Source organism: Maylandia zebra, linkage group LG7, assembly GCF_041146795.1.
Source record: "Maylandia zebra isolate NMK-2024a linkage group LG7, Mzebra_GT3a, whole genome shotgun sequence".
Taxonomy (NCBI): Eukaryota; Metazoa; Chordata; class Actinopteri; order Cichliformes; family Cichlidae; genus Maylandia; species Maylandia zebra.
Genome location: NC_135173.1, coordinates 64,846,481 through 64,860,543, shown reverse-complemented (window position 1 = coordinate 64,860,543; position 14,063 = coordinate 64,846,481). Strand labels below are relative to the sequence as shown.

General features: G+C 42.0%; 1 protein-coding gene across 1 annotated transcript; it reads left to right on the top strand.

The window, feature by feature from the left end:
* The first annotated feature begins 9,863 nt into the window (after positions 1-9,863).
* LOC101477895 (monocyte chemotactic protein 1B) lies at positions 9,864-11,404 on the top strand. Its single transcript, XM_004566136.4, has 3 exons — positions 9,864-10,060; positions 10,513-10,630; positions 10,720-11,404. Exons 1-3 carry the CDS (start codon positions 9,994-9,996, stop codon positions 10,832-10,834), a joined length of 300 nt encoding a protein of 99 aa, XP_004566193.3. The 5' UTR covers positions 9,864-9,993; the 3' UTR covers positions 10,835-11,404.
* The last annotated feature ends 2,659 nt before the right edge of the window (positions 11,405-14,063 follow it).

The following is a 14,063-nucleotide window of genomic DNA, read 5'->3' as shown; positions in this document are numbered from 1 at the left end:
AATAGCAGACAGGGTGGCACACCTCCATCCTGGAGTAACATGGCGCCAGCTCTTGTGGTGCTGACATCAACATCTAGTTTGAAAGGGTGAGAGAAGTCAGGAGCAGCCAGAACAGGGGCCCTACAGAGGAGGGACTTTGCCGACTCAAATGCACATTGGCACTCTTCAGATAAGAGGCATGGATGGACTACACAACTTGGTCAAAGGAGCTACAGAAAAGCTTCTACAGAAACACCTGTTATATCCAGTCATCCCTAGAAACCGTTTTAGTTCCCGCCAAGTTGTTGGAACCGGATAGTTTAGCATTACAGCGACTTTGGCCTTCACTAGATGAACCTGTCCAAAACCAACCTGCTTGCCTAAGTGTGTAACTGTCGCTTTACGTCTGTGTAGGTTCTCAGTCATTCAGGTCATGGTAATCTAAGGACCTTGAAAAGAAAAGCAACTGGACTTCTTGAGTTTCTTTAACACGTTTCACCTCTCATCCAAGAAGCTTCTGACACTTGCCGGACTTTATCAAAGGTGTAAGCATCACAGCAGATTCCTTTGTGTCAAAGTAACTGAGGATAAAACACAGAAAAACCACCATCCTAGCTCTCCTTGTGGGGAACACACCCAGTCATGTCAAAAACTCCACTGACATATTCAAGTTTATTGGAAGCCCACAAACACAGACCAGTACCTACTCTTTGACACCCACGACCCTCTGGAACACAAACTTGGAGTGATCAGGATCCTGCAACACCGGGCAGAAAACATTCCCTCTAAGCCAGAAGGGAAAAAGAAGGAACACATGTGGTCATTCCAACTGGGCTTTCATCACAGTAAAGAAGATCAGACACCAACTAGGGAGAATCAGAAGGACAAATGGAACAACATTGTCATCCTTTATGTAGCAGGTCTGTCAGAAAAACTCAGGAAAGTCTTCTCGAGGCACAACATCCCAGTGTACTTCAGACCCAGCCACACATTCGGACAGAAACTGGTTCATCCCAAAGACAAAACTCCTAAACACAAACTTAGCAACTTAGTGTATGTTGTGCAGTGCAGTGAGGAGTGCTCAGACATCTTCATTGGAGAAAGCAAACAGCCACTTCATAAAGGCATGGCACAACATAAAAGAGCCACCTCGACAGAACAAGACTCAGCTGTGCATCTGCACCTAAAGGTCAAAGGTCACTCTTTCGAGAATGCCAATGTTCACATTTTGGACAGAGAAGACAGATGGTTTGAAGGAGGAATGAAGAGGCGATCTATGTGCACTATGAATGTGTGCATATTACCACGTCATCCAGATACACATTATATTGGGGCACATCCCCCCACACCACATGCATCAAATGCTGAAATGTAGCACAGGTGTTTTTCAGTCCAAATGCCACGAAAGTGTACTGCATAAAATGATCAGGAGTGACGAATGCAGAAATGTCAGAGGCTCTTGGAGTCAAGGAAACCTGCCAGTAACCTTTAAGAATATCCAACTATGACCACCTGACCTATCCAATCTATGCTGCCGATGCAGTCCTCCACACATACGAATGTAACAATAACACCCACTCACATCCTGGGCCATCTGACCTCAGGAAATCACATGATAGGGTGGGGCCAGGTTTCACAATGAGCTCACCCGAAACCCTGGCTGATTGTGACGCACACCCGTTTTCACACCATGGCTCATGTGATTAGGTGGAGGATCATCAGGGGGTTCTTTATCCCTCTTTGGGGGGAAACTCCCACTGGGTTTAAATCTGGGACTCTCCACCATTTGACCTTAGAACTGAAGAAGCTTCTCGGATAAGACGTGAAACATCTTCAAGCAACTTAAAGAAGTCCAGACGCTTTTCTTTCCAAGCTCCTTAGACTCCACCAAGGAGTTTTTGGTAGGGTTTGCATGTGTGTCATTCATTATTTAAACATGATAACTGGAAAAGTTTTGAATTAATAATAATAATAATAATAATAATAATAATAATAATAATAATAATAATAATAATAATAATAATAATAATAATGGATTGGATTGGATTTATATAGCGCTTTTCAAGGCACCCAAAGCGCTTTACAATGCCACTATTCATTCACTCTCACATACTGGTGGAGGCAGCTACAGTTGTAGCCACAGCTGCCCTGGGGCAGACTGACAGAAGCGAGGCTGCCATATCGCGCCATCGGCCCCTCTGGCCAAAACCAGTAGGCGGTAGGGTAAAGTGTCTTGCCCAAGGACACAACGACCACAGCTTCCCCTCGTCAGTGCGTTATGCTCTCCACGGCGGTTTCCACAGTTTGTTCTCACCTGCACATCTGCTTCGTATCCATGCCTGCCTGCCTGCCCTCCAGCCTCCCATTACTCCTCGGACACTGGTAACTCCCACCTCCCTCCTCAGAGCTTACAAAGCCCAAAACCTGCAAAGTAAGAAAAATTAACTCACCAGCTAACTGCTCGTAGCTCCTGCTCCTTACCCATCAATAACTCCTTCTCTCGTTTCTCCGTCTCCTGCCGTGACCTCCTTCAATCCTTCCCAGCTTCTGTCGCCATTTCCCCGTTGCCATTATTAACTTGAATCACACTCTTCTATACATTTTCTGTTTTCAAATAAACACTTCAGTAAATAGCTATACTACGCATCTTGGTGTCTGCATTTGAATCCATTCCTTCAGTTCATGACATGTTAACAGTCCATTAAAATTTGCCTTACATCCACCTTCAAAGTCAACTTAATGATTTATTGGTCAGAAATTGACAAAAAGCCATAGAACCTATGATTAGAAACTACGATTCGGGCAGGTTTGGTTTGTATTGTCAACATACAGAAAGATACCAAACTATTTAAAAGATCGTGTCACATTTGACATCTGACCTCTCCTTCAAGGCCAGTAGATTTGTTTGAAGGTCAAAGTAATAATAATGCTACATAATGCTACTTAAAACTATGTTTCTTACTGCCATTGTTTGTACTGACAAGATGTTGGAATATAGAAATGATGGGGATTCTAAAAGTCAAAGAACTTTAGACCTCTGACTTCTTCTTCAAGGTCAAGTATGGTTGAATGTACATAAAATGTCTTATATTTAAATCTATGTTTAAAATTCTGCTGCCTTTGTGTGTTGGCAAAATGTTTTAAAAATGGATGGATTTTGGGGTGGATTTTAAACATCATAGATCACATTATAGTTTGTATTTAAATGTCATGTCACATTGACCTTTGACCTCACATGGCAATGTGCAAACGTCTCCACAGGGAAAATAACAAAAGCCTGAACTTATTTTTTACTGCACTGCAAAGTTCTTAAATTAAATTCAAAATGAACAAAGAAAACAAAAAAATTGGCTTCCTAAAGATTAAACAAAAGGTCAAAGGCCAGCTCTGTCCTAGGATGCCCTCTGGACCCAGTGGAGGTGGTGAGTGACAGGAGAACGGCGGCTAAGCTGTCATCCCTGATGGACAACGTCTCCCACCCCATGCAGCAGACTGTGACAGCACTGAGCAGCTCCTTCAGTGGGAGACTGCGGCACCCACGGTGTGGGACGGAGAGATTTCGCAGGTCTTTCCTCCCCACTGCTGTCAGACTCCACAACAAAGACTTTAACTGATCAAGCACACACATCCATACATATGCAATAATACTAAGTGCAATAATCTTTTCTGGCATCGTTGTATTTTTACTCAGTTGTATATAGCATTTGTATTCTATTTTTATCTTATTGTATATTTTTATTCTATTTTATTCTACTGTATATAGTATATTATTTTATTTTATTCTATTCTGTACAGTTGTGTACTGTATTTATTCTTATCGTATTCTAATTTTTGCGTCATAACTTTTGCACTGTCCACTTCCTGCTGTGACAAAACAAATTTCCCACGTGTGGGACTAATAAAGGTTATCTTATCTTATCTTATCTTATCTTAAAGATTTAAAGAAGAATCAGCTCAGATTTGCCTTCAGGTGACTCCTGTTGTCATTTTAACGTTTTATAACTAAACTTCTTTTTTTTTTAACTAGAATCAAATAGATTTTGTGCTGTGGATATGACAGGGTGTAACATTACAGACACATCAGACATGCTTGAACGTGAACACGATGGGACATTCCCATTTTAAACTTTTTGTGAATAATAAAAGCTCCTCAAAGAAGTCTTTGCAATGTTTTTATCAATCATATACTTGAAACATTAATATTTTGTGATTAACCAACAAAGTATTAAAACTCCACAGGTTATCTCTTATCAACTTTAATCACTGAAGCTTGTTTTTGTTTTTTAACATTAGTTTCAGTCTCTGATTCACACAGTGAAAAAAAACCTCTGACAAATTCCCTGAATGTTTTGCACAATCAGAAGCATTCAGAAGGGACTGCATGAGACAAAAACACCTGGAGAATGATGAGGAAGAGTTCTGTACTTCATCAAATGGACAGAAATGAGACTTTCTGCCGCACCTCACGATGCGGGTTGATGTGTCAGCGTTGTGTCGGTGTTGTTTCTGGATCAACAAAACTAATGTTGGTCCATGTTCAACATACTTTTATAACATGGAAACATGGAAACACACCACACACCAAACTGTAAGCCTAACCATGAACACATCCTAACCCCCGCCCCTAACACTTACCGTAAATGACCCTTTTTTAGATTTTTTCCTGGGTGGACATCAGCAAGTCACAAAGCTATCGCATCATAGCAATTTGATTGGCTAAATGCTATGCTGATCCAGTACAAACTTTATTATTTTGATCCAGGAACACCAACACGCTGATATCAGAGAGACCTCATGGTGTTTGGATGCTAGCATCTACAAACATTACTGAGACAAGATCATACAACTCACAAAATCATCACTGTGAAAGTAGATGTTTGCTAGTGCGTCTGTTGTGCTTCAGTAATAAAGTTCATTCCAAAAACCATTTGGTTTTTTATTTAACTATGTGCATCATTTGTGCATCACACATTTACCAAAAGGTTGTAAACTAGAGGTCATCAATTTCATCCCTATAACAAAGAACAGATTACATTATTTAGACTTTAAAGTACAGACAATGGGTAACTTTATTGTTACATTTAGTCAAATATAGAACATGTGTGGCTCAATCTATTACACCATATCACCCTATGTTATTTAGCATGCCGAATATTATATTAAAAATAAGTTTTAATCATTGTTTTTTATTTCTGAATTGTCCTGCGTGTTAATTCATTTTGATTATTCCAGAAATTCATTGAGTGAATGAATCCTTGCAGTTCCGCTGCTTGTATCCACAGCCTCATTCCTTCAGTGGCAAGAACTGGACCACAACTGAGGTTAGGACCATAACCAACTGCTTTGCTTCCGCACAGCTCTTTTTCCACCACAACACGTCGGTATAGCATCAGCATCACTGCAGACTTCATATCAATCTGTCAGTCAGCACCATTTTTCCCTTACTCATGAATAAAACCCAGTGATACTTAAATGCCTTCATGTGAGGCAACAAGTTCCTGACCCAGAATGAGCAGCGCTTTAAGGAACTCAGGACAAAACCTAACCATATAATTGATGGTTTGCTAAACTCGCCTCTTTGAACTCCCACACCTGAGTTTTTGCCACTGCCAGAGCCATGCTCTGCTTGGTCTGCTCGTAACTACTGGCTGTCTCGTGAATTTGGGCCTTTTTCAGAGACCCCCATTGTACTCTCATTCAATATCTGGGTGTGCCACACCTGTCCTGTATAAGGCCAGGGGACAACATAATGTTGCTCTTTGTCTGCTGGATAAAGTAATATAAATATCTTGATCAATTACAGATTTGCATGTGCTGTTACATTTGAAAAAACATATTTTATAATAATATTTTAACTGAATACAGCAAATATAAACACCTAAAATATTGAAGTGAAAGGAAGTGATCCTTATGGTGTCTTATCATCTTATATATCCAGAATGATTTTATGACATTATGCAAGGTCACTTCACATACCTGACTCATACCTGGGCCTGCTATGATTACATGACTACTACAGAAAATAAACCATGATATGAAACATGCAGTAAGCCTGCAAACAGATGTGCAGGAAATGTCACTGGTTACAGAATATTGAAAAGGTGTTACATATTGTCCGTGCTAGGTTTCTACATGCTATAAATTCAATCTAGACAGTAATCTTGACTTCAAATGAATCTGCATGCCAAATTATTGTCTAACGTTTGAGCATTTTATCCATAGATTTTATACAAAAAAATAGCAACCCAAACATCAGTACAAAGGATGAAGCTGAACATTTTTGTCAGTCGTCACACGGTAATCACAATGTAGGCCCACCCTAAAACACACGCAGCTTTATGATCCTTGTTACACTAGTGGGAAACAAAAGTTACAATATGAATATTGTGTGGTGTTCAGGTGGATGTGAAACTGTAACAGCTGAGACCATAAAACCAGCAGGAAAGTTTTCATTGAGGTCACAGAACAAAGAAGCTACAGTGCTGTTTTCCCATAGACTTCTACACAGCCAGACTTGGTTCTGAAACCACAGGAGTCAACCCCCCCATTGGTCATTAGAGGAAATGCAGGTTTAAGGCACTTTTCAGCCCTGAAAGCTACATCCATCTTCAACCCATTTAACCTTCACATGTTCACAAGACTGTGTTTGAGCCACATCACAAGAAAAAAGCTAGAATTTGAGGAAAATGTGTTTTGTTGTGGCCCTACTAAAGTACGCCAATACTCTAAAAACACCACCTTCTGTTGGTGTAGGAGTTTACTCAGACTCAGACACAGGCTGTGACTCATAATAAAAGTACAGGGTGGGCCATTTATATGGATACACCGTAATAACATGGGAGTGGTTGGTGATATTAAAGTCCTGTTTGTGGCACATTAGTATATGTGAGGGAGCAAACTCCTCAAGATGGGTGGTGATGGTCACCACCATGGTGGCCATTTAGAAGTCGGCCATCTTGGATACAACTTTTGATTTTTCAATAGGAAGAGGGTCATGTGACACATCAAACTTATTGGTAATGTCACAAGAAAAACAGTGGTGTGCTTGGTTTCAACGTAACTTTATTCTTTCATGAGTTATTTACAAGTTTCTCTTTGTTGACAGCTATTGACATGTCGAAGAGGTTAACACGTGAGGAGCGGATCGAAACTGTGTTGATATCTGGTGAACGCAGTAACCGGGTCATTGCAGCAGATTTCAATGCAAGACAGCCTACGAGACCACCCATCTCCCATGCTACAGTTAGCAAACTGCTTGCTGAGTTTCGTGAAACTGGTTCAGTGTTGGATTTGCCAAAATGTGGATGCAAGAAAACTGTCACTAATGAAGAAACATCAGTGCCTGTCCTAGCTTCATTCAGCAAGAGCCTACAGCGTAGCACTCGCCGCATGTCACTGGAGAGTGGCATTAGTCGAACATCCCTTCGGCGGATATTAGCTACTCACAAATGGCACCCTTACAAACTCCAGCTACTGCAGCATCTCAACGAGGATGACCCAGATCAGCACACAGAATTTGCAGAATGGGCAAAACAAAAACTGGAACAGGACCCTCAGTTCATGCAGAAGATTTTGTTCAGTGATGAGGAAAACTTTTATGTGAACGGTGAAGTTAACAAACAAAACCACCGCTATTGGTCTGACACTAACCCACACTGGATGGATCCCTCCAAGACTGTTGGACCAACAAAAGTGATGGTTTGGTGTGGTATATGGGGTACAACGATAGTGGGTCCATTCTTCATCTACATGATGATGTGTTTCCCTCTTTATGCACTGAAGCTGGCACGTTCCCTGAGTTTTTCCAGCAAGATGGTGCACCACCACATTATGGGTGCCAGGTCCGAGCATTCCTAGATGAACAGTTTCCTGGAAAGTGGATTGGTCGTCGTGGGCCAGTTGAATGGGCCCCAAGGTCTCCCGATCTGACCCCCTTAGACTTTTATCTTTGGGGTCATCTGCAGGCAATAGTCTATCGTGGGACGATGCGAGATGTGCAGCACTTGAAACTACGGATACTGGATGCCTGTGCTGGCATTTCTCCTGCGGTGTTGCTATCAGTGTGTGAAGAGTGGGAAAAGAGGGTTGCATTGACAATCCAACACAATGGGCAGCACACTGAACACATTTTATAAGTGGTCAGAAACTTGTAAATAACTCATGAAAGAATAACGTTACATTGAAACCAAGCACACCATTGTTTTTCTTGTGACATTACCAATAAGTTTGATGTGTCACATGGCCCTCTTCCTATTGAAAAAACAAAAGTTGTATCCAAGATGGCCGAATTCTAAATGGCCACCATGGTCACCACCCATCTTGAGGAGTTTGCCCCCTCACATACTAATGTGCCACAAACAGGACTTTAATATCACCAACCATTCCCATGTTATTACGGTGTATCCATATAAATGGCCCACCCTATATATTACATTAGATTAAGCTAGCTTACTGGTTTAAATTCTCTTTTTAAGTCTGAGTGCAACTTATTTAAAAATACCACCATGTCTGCAGCTGGAAGAATATTGCAGCTGTATGCATCAAACCACATTCAAACTGCCTGACGTGTTGATTCTAAACATAACCAACATGTAAACCCGTATTAACAGGGTTGGCTCGGATTCCATCTCACTGTATGTTGAATGAATTACATCCTAAAAACTGTATAATACTTAGCGCCGTATATCTGACAGTTCCATTCAGTTCATATCAGTTAGATTTATATAGCACCAACAGTCGGCTCAAGTCACTTTACATTGTACAGTAAAGAACTTAAAATAATGAAGAAAACCCCAGCAATCAAAACTATGAGCAAGCACTTGGTGACAGTGGGAAGGAAAAACTCCCTTTTAATAGGAAGAAACCTGAGGCAGAACCAGGCTCAGGGAGGGCCCCCCATCTGCTGCAACTGGTTCGGAGTGAGGGGAGAAAAACGTTACTTACTGTAATAATAATGACTTTAATTATTTTAAAAACCATAGGGCTATTTCGAAATGAACAGAAATGATTCCTGATGCTTCCCATGAATTTGTTGTCCTCATCTGATTTACATTTTATTGTTTAAGAAACACACAAGTGAGTGAGACATGAGTGCCAAATTTAGCTCAAACTTTCCAAGTTCATGTGAATGTTGCTGGCTGAATGCTGAATCAGTGTGACACCACATGCATGCATAACATCCATGTGGTGTCTCTTGTACTTTCAACGGTTATTACTGAGAAAAGTCTCCTGTGTGATTCCACAGCTTGTCTGTCAGACAGCCAGCACTAAGACACTCACCACAGGTCATGACTCTCATGGGAACCTTTGATAGATTCCAAGCCCACAATAAAACTTTCATCCCAGCAGTCATAGGAGTCAAAAAATCCAAACGTGTTTTACTACATTCCATTCATTCAAGTCATTCTCCTGCTGCCTTTTGTTGTGTCCTTGTTTATTTACATAATTACTGGCTGGAAGTTTGTTGCTCAGTTGGAGATTCCTGTTGTATCTGTGCTCAGTCTGTTTATTGAGCTGCCCATTGGACTCCTTATATTGTCTGGATACTCATATGACCTGTATCATCATTAAACTGTGGTTGCTCTCCTGTGTTTCACACCGCACCAATGATAAAAAGTGTAATAATAAAGAGCAGATTATGCAGATGAGAGAGAGATCAGATTTTTGTAGTTTTAGTCACACCCTCGCTCAAGTGAGACGTAATTAATAGGGAAACTCGATGTGTAAAAACCGGTTCCTCATTTTAGTTTAACAGTGAAACAGTTTATATAGAGAACCGAAAGCACAGAGAAAAAAAAGCCCAAAAAAAAATACCCTCTATAGTAAAATGGCAAAAGTCACAGCCACGTCATGGATATTCCCAAGATGCAAAGTGGGGTCTCCCCGCTTCTTCTTCCAACTGTATAAATGTGAAGCAGGTGGACAGCAGTGACACAGCACAGAGAACAAGCCGACAGAGCTCAGCTGAGACTTTAATCCACTGTTGCAACACGAAGCCAACAAACAAACTTCAGGATGGCCACTCCTCGTCTCGCTCTGTCTGTGGTTGTGCTCATGCTGGCTGTCATCGCTCTGACTGAGGGTAAGGCTCGTTTTAATTAAGAGACTTTTACATTTTTGGGTATGGAAGCCAAAACAAATAGTAAATATTGAGATCTAGTCCTGAATATACATGTATTAAAAATGCAAAGACATATAGTAAATCATTAGTGTGATTTCCTGTATTACTGGTGATGAGTAGTCGCTATTTTTCCAAAAATATTAAAACACACACACAGAATTAATGCAGCAAATAATATTAACATATCACTTCATAGAGATAGTTAAGAGAGGACAGGTCACATGACAAATCTGACCACTTCATAACTCAGGGGAACAAATGAGCAGTTGCACAGTGTCGTCAACTAAACATACAGTATCAGATGTGACCTCACACCAGCCAGCAGGAAACTGAATCGGAACAAAAACCAAGAAGCAGATGATGTGGTGCTGTGTCAGTGGCTCAGTTGTTAACTTGTTCCTGTTTGTTTGCAGGTATGCGCGGTACTGGCCCAAAAAAGTGCTGCTTCCGCTTCAATGACCAGGAAGTGCCTAAAGGAAAAGTGGTCAGCTACGTCAAGACCAGCCAGCGCTGCTCCAAGCCGGCTATCCTGTGAGTACACAACCTCACAAACACACATCACCACCATCACCAAACCTGCCCCTCCATCCTCTGACTCTCCTCTTTCTGTGAACCTTCAGGCTGAACACAGTGGCAGGCCGACAGCTGTGTGTCAGACCTTCAGCCCCCTGGGTGAAGCAGCTCATCAGCTACCTGGATGCCAAAGCCGTCCCAGGAGAGACATCCAACCTGTAACCATGGAAACTACTTTGGAAGAGCCTTCATGGACAAAAGCTGGACAGTTTATATGTTTAAATGCTGGAAGTTTGTATAACCAAACAGCAGCTCTTCTGTCTACATGCTGTCATAATGTTATAGCTACATCCTGAGTACAGGTTTCCACTGGGTCAAAAAATTTACGAATGATCTTTCTGCAGTCCAACGATTTTGTGTGTGTGCTTGTTTACACTGCCATTCTTTTAATACTGATATTTAACATTTCTGACTATGAATGTTTTATGATATTTTACAAAACAAGTGTGTTTTTGCTTAATACAACACTGAAAGTCTGACCGTAAGCACTGTGATACTTTGAAGTGTAATCTGAAATGAATTGAGAAGCTGTTCTTTGTGAAAGAGCAGTGCCTCCCACCTCCACATGGTGTCATCAGTAAACAGCAGAGTATAAGCTATAGGCTGCAGCACTGTTCCTGCACTGTGGACAGTTTGTTTGGTTTATATGTAAAGTCTAAGTAAACATTTTTTGTTTTGCATGCTTATGCTACTAAGTGTACTCCTTAAATTAAAGTTACAGGATCAGCTAAAGTTTGTCTTTGTCATCCTGTGTTTTGTTGCATACTGCAACAACTCATGTCACTTAAATAGACACCAGAGCAACTTATGATAGTACTGATAATATGATATCCTCTCGCTGAAGATCACATTGAGGGATTTGTGTTAAGTGTTCTTGCAGCCCTCCAGTGGGTCCTATAAGGCACTGTTTCCCACACACTTTGCCGTGGCACATAGGTGTGCTGTGAGAAATGATCCGGTGCGCTGTGGCAGATTATCTAGTTCCACCTGATTCGTACTATAAGGGCCTGTCTCAATATGCGTACTTGTGCGTATTTGCGGTCTCGTGGCCTCGTGATACGTCATCAGACCAAGTAGTGTTCCAATTCAAAGGGGGTGTCCAAATTTATAGGCTGCATCCTCCTGCATCCTTCCGGCCTACCCGGCCTTCGGAGGACCCGGCCCAAATAGACCGCGGTGGCCGTGTCCTCCGAAGGCCGGGCCGGAAGTGAGAGGCTGTGAAACTGGACGGTCTAGCCTTCAGATTTGCGTCACCAGCTGGAGTTTAATAAACTCAGCCGTCTCCTCCTCGATGTCTAAAATATAACAGGACACTGGCGTAAATCCTCGATCATCTCACACTTCTCTTTAATCACTTTTCTGTTTATTCAGCTGTAATCTCAGCCAAACCGATTTACTCACAAAGAAATTAAACACTGAAAACAGCCAATCAAGAACATTTTTAAGTTACCTAAGTGACTTTTACATATACATATATATATATATATATATATATATATATATACAGTGTTGGGGAGTAACGGAATACATGTACCGCCGTTACGTATTTAAAATACAAAATATGAGTAACTGTATTCCGTTACAGTTACCGTTTAAAAAGGTGGTATTCAGAATACAGTTACTTTGTTGAAATAAATGGATTACACTGCGGTACTTTCCTGGTTCATATTGTGGTGGGTCAGGACTGTTTGGGTTTTGTTTGACAGCTACGTGCTGTTGTTCCAGGCGGCAGCGTTACGGTTGCCATGGTTACAGGGCGACGCTCTCTCTCTCTCTCTCTCTGCGACTGTGTGATTCCTGGGTGAGAGAGCGCCTTTTGTTGTTGTTGTTGTTGTTGTGCTAAGCTAACAGGCAGAATGCTACAAGCATAGCTCTAAAGAATGAAGCATCATGGGCAGTGTAGTCCGTGCTGCAGGGAGAATGCACTGCCATACACGTTAATGTGTCTGTGAGCGAGGGAAGGAGAAAAAGGCAAAGTACGAGTTGTCATCGAGCAAAAACGGGAGCTGGAAGCATGTAAATATAATAATAACCACTGCAGCCAAGAAGAGTGCCTGACGAGCCCAGTTGTAAGTAAGCTATTAAGACTCGACTGTACACCGTGTTCGTGTTTTCCTCCGAAACAATAAGTTCCGTTGGAGCAGTCTTTCAACGCCTCTCTCTGTCTCTCGCAAGAAAAGTTGACCCACACAACAAAGTAAAGCTATTTTTTGGCTATGAGCCGACAGGGACCCCGCCGTATTAGTCAGAGGTCCCTTTACTACAGTTCGGAGTCGCGGACCTTCAGTAATAGTAATAAATCACACAGCAATAGTACATTCACGTTGTTGTAAAAAGCATGATAATATATTAAGTAATCCAAAGTATTCAGAATACGTTACTGTCATTGAGTAACGTAACGGAATACGTTACAGAATACATTTTGGGGCATGTAATCTGTATTCTGTAATGGAATACATTTTAAAAGTAACCTTCCCAACACTGTATATATATATATATATATATATATATATATATATATATATATATATATATATATATATATATATATAAAAACACCCAGCACGCCCCTGCGGGCGGTTTATCCTTCAAGCTCGGGTCCTCTACCAGAGGCCTGGGAGCTTGAGGGTCCTGCGCAGTATCTTAGCTGTTCCCAGGACTGCGCTCTTCTGGACAGAGATCTCCGATGTTGTTCCCGGGATCTGCTGGAGCCACTCGCCTAGCTTGGGAGTCACCGCACCTAGTGCTCCGATTACCACGGGGACCACCGTTACCTTCACCCTCCACATCCTCTCGAGCTCTTCTCTGAGCCCTTGGTATTTCTCCAGCTTCTCGTGTTCCTTCTTCCTGATATTGCTGTCATTCGGAACCGCTACATCGATCACTACGGCCATCTTCTTCTGTTTGTCTACCACCACTATGTCCGGTTGGTTAGCCACCACCATTTTGTCCGTCTGTATCTGGAAGTCCCACAGGATCTTAGCTCGGTCATTCTCCACCACCCTTGGGGGCATCTCCCATTTTGACCTCGGGACTTCCAGGTTATACTCGGCACAGATGTTCCTGTACACTATGCCGGCCACTTGGTTATGGCGTTCCATGTATGCCTTGCCTGCTAGCAACTTGCACCCTGCTGTTATGTGCTGGATTGTCTCTGGGGCATCTTTACACAGCCTGCACCTGGGGTCTTGCCTGGTGTGATAGACCCCAGCCTCTATGGATCTTGTGCTCAGAGCTTGTTCTTGTGCTGCCATGATTAGTGCCTCTGTGCTGTCTTTCAGTCCAGCTTTGTCCAGCCACTGGTAGGATTTCTGGATATCAGCCACCTCCTCTATCTGCCGGTGGTACATACCGTGCAGGGGCCTGTCCTTCCATGATGGTTCCTCGTCTC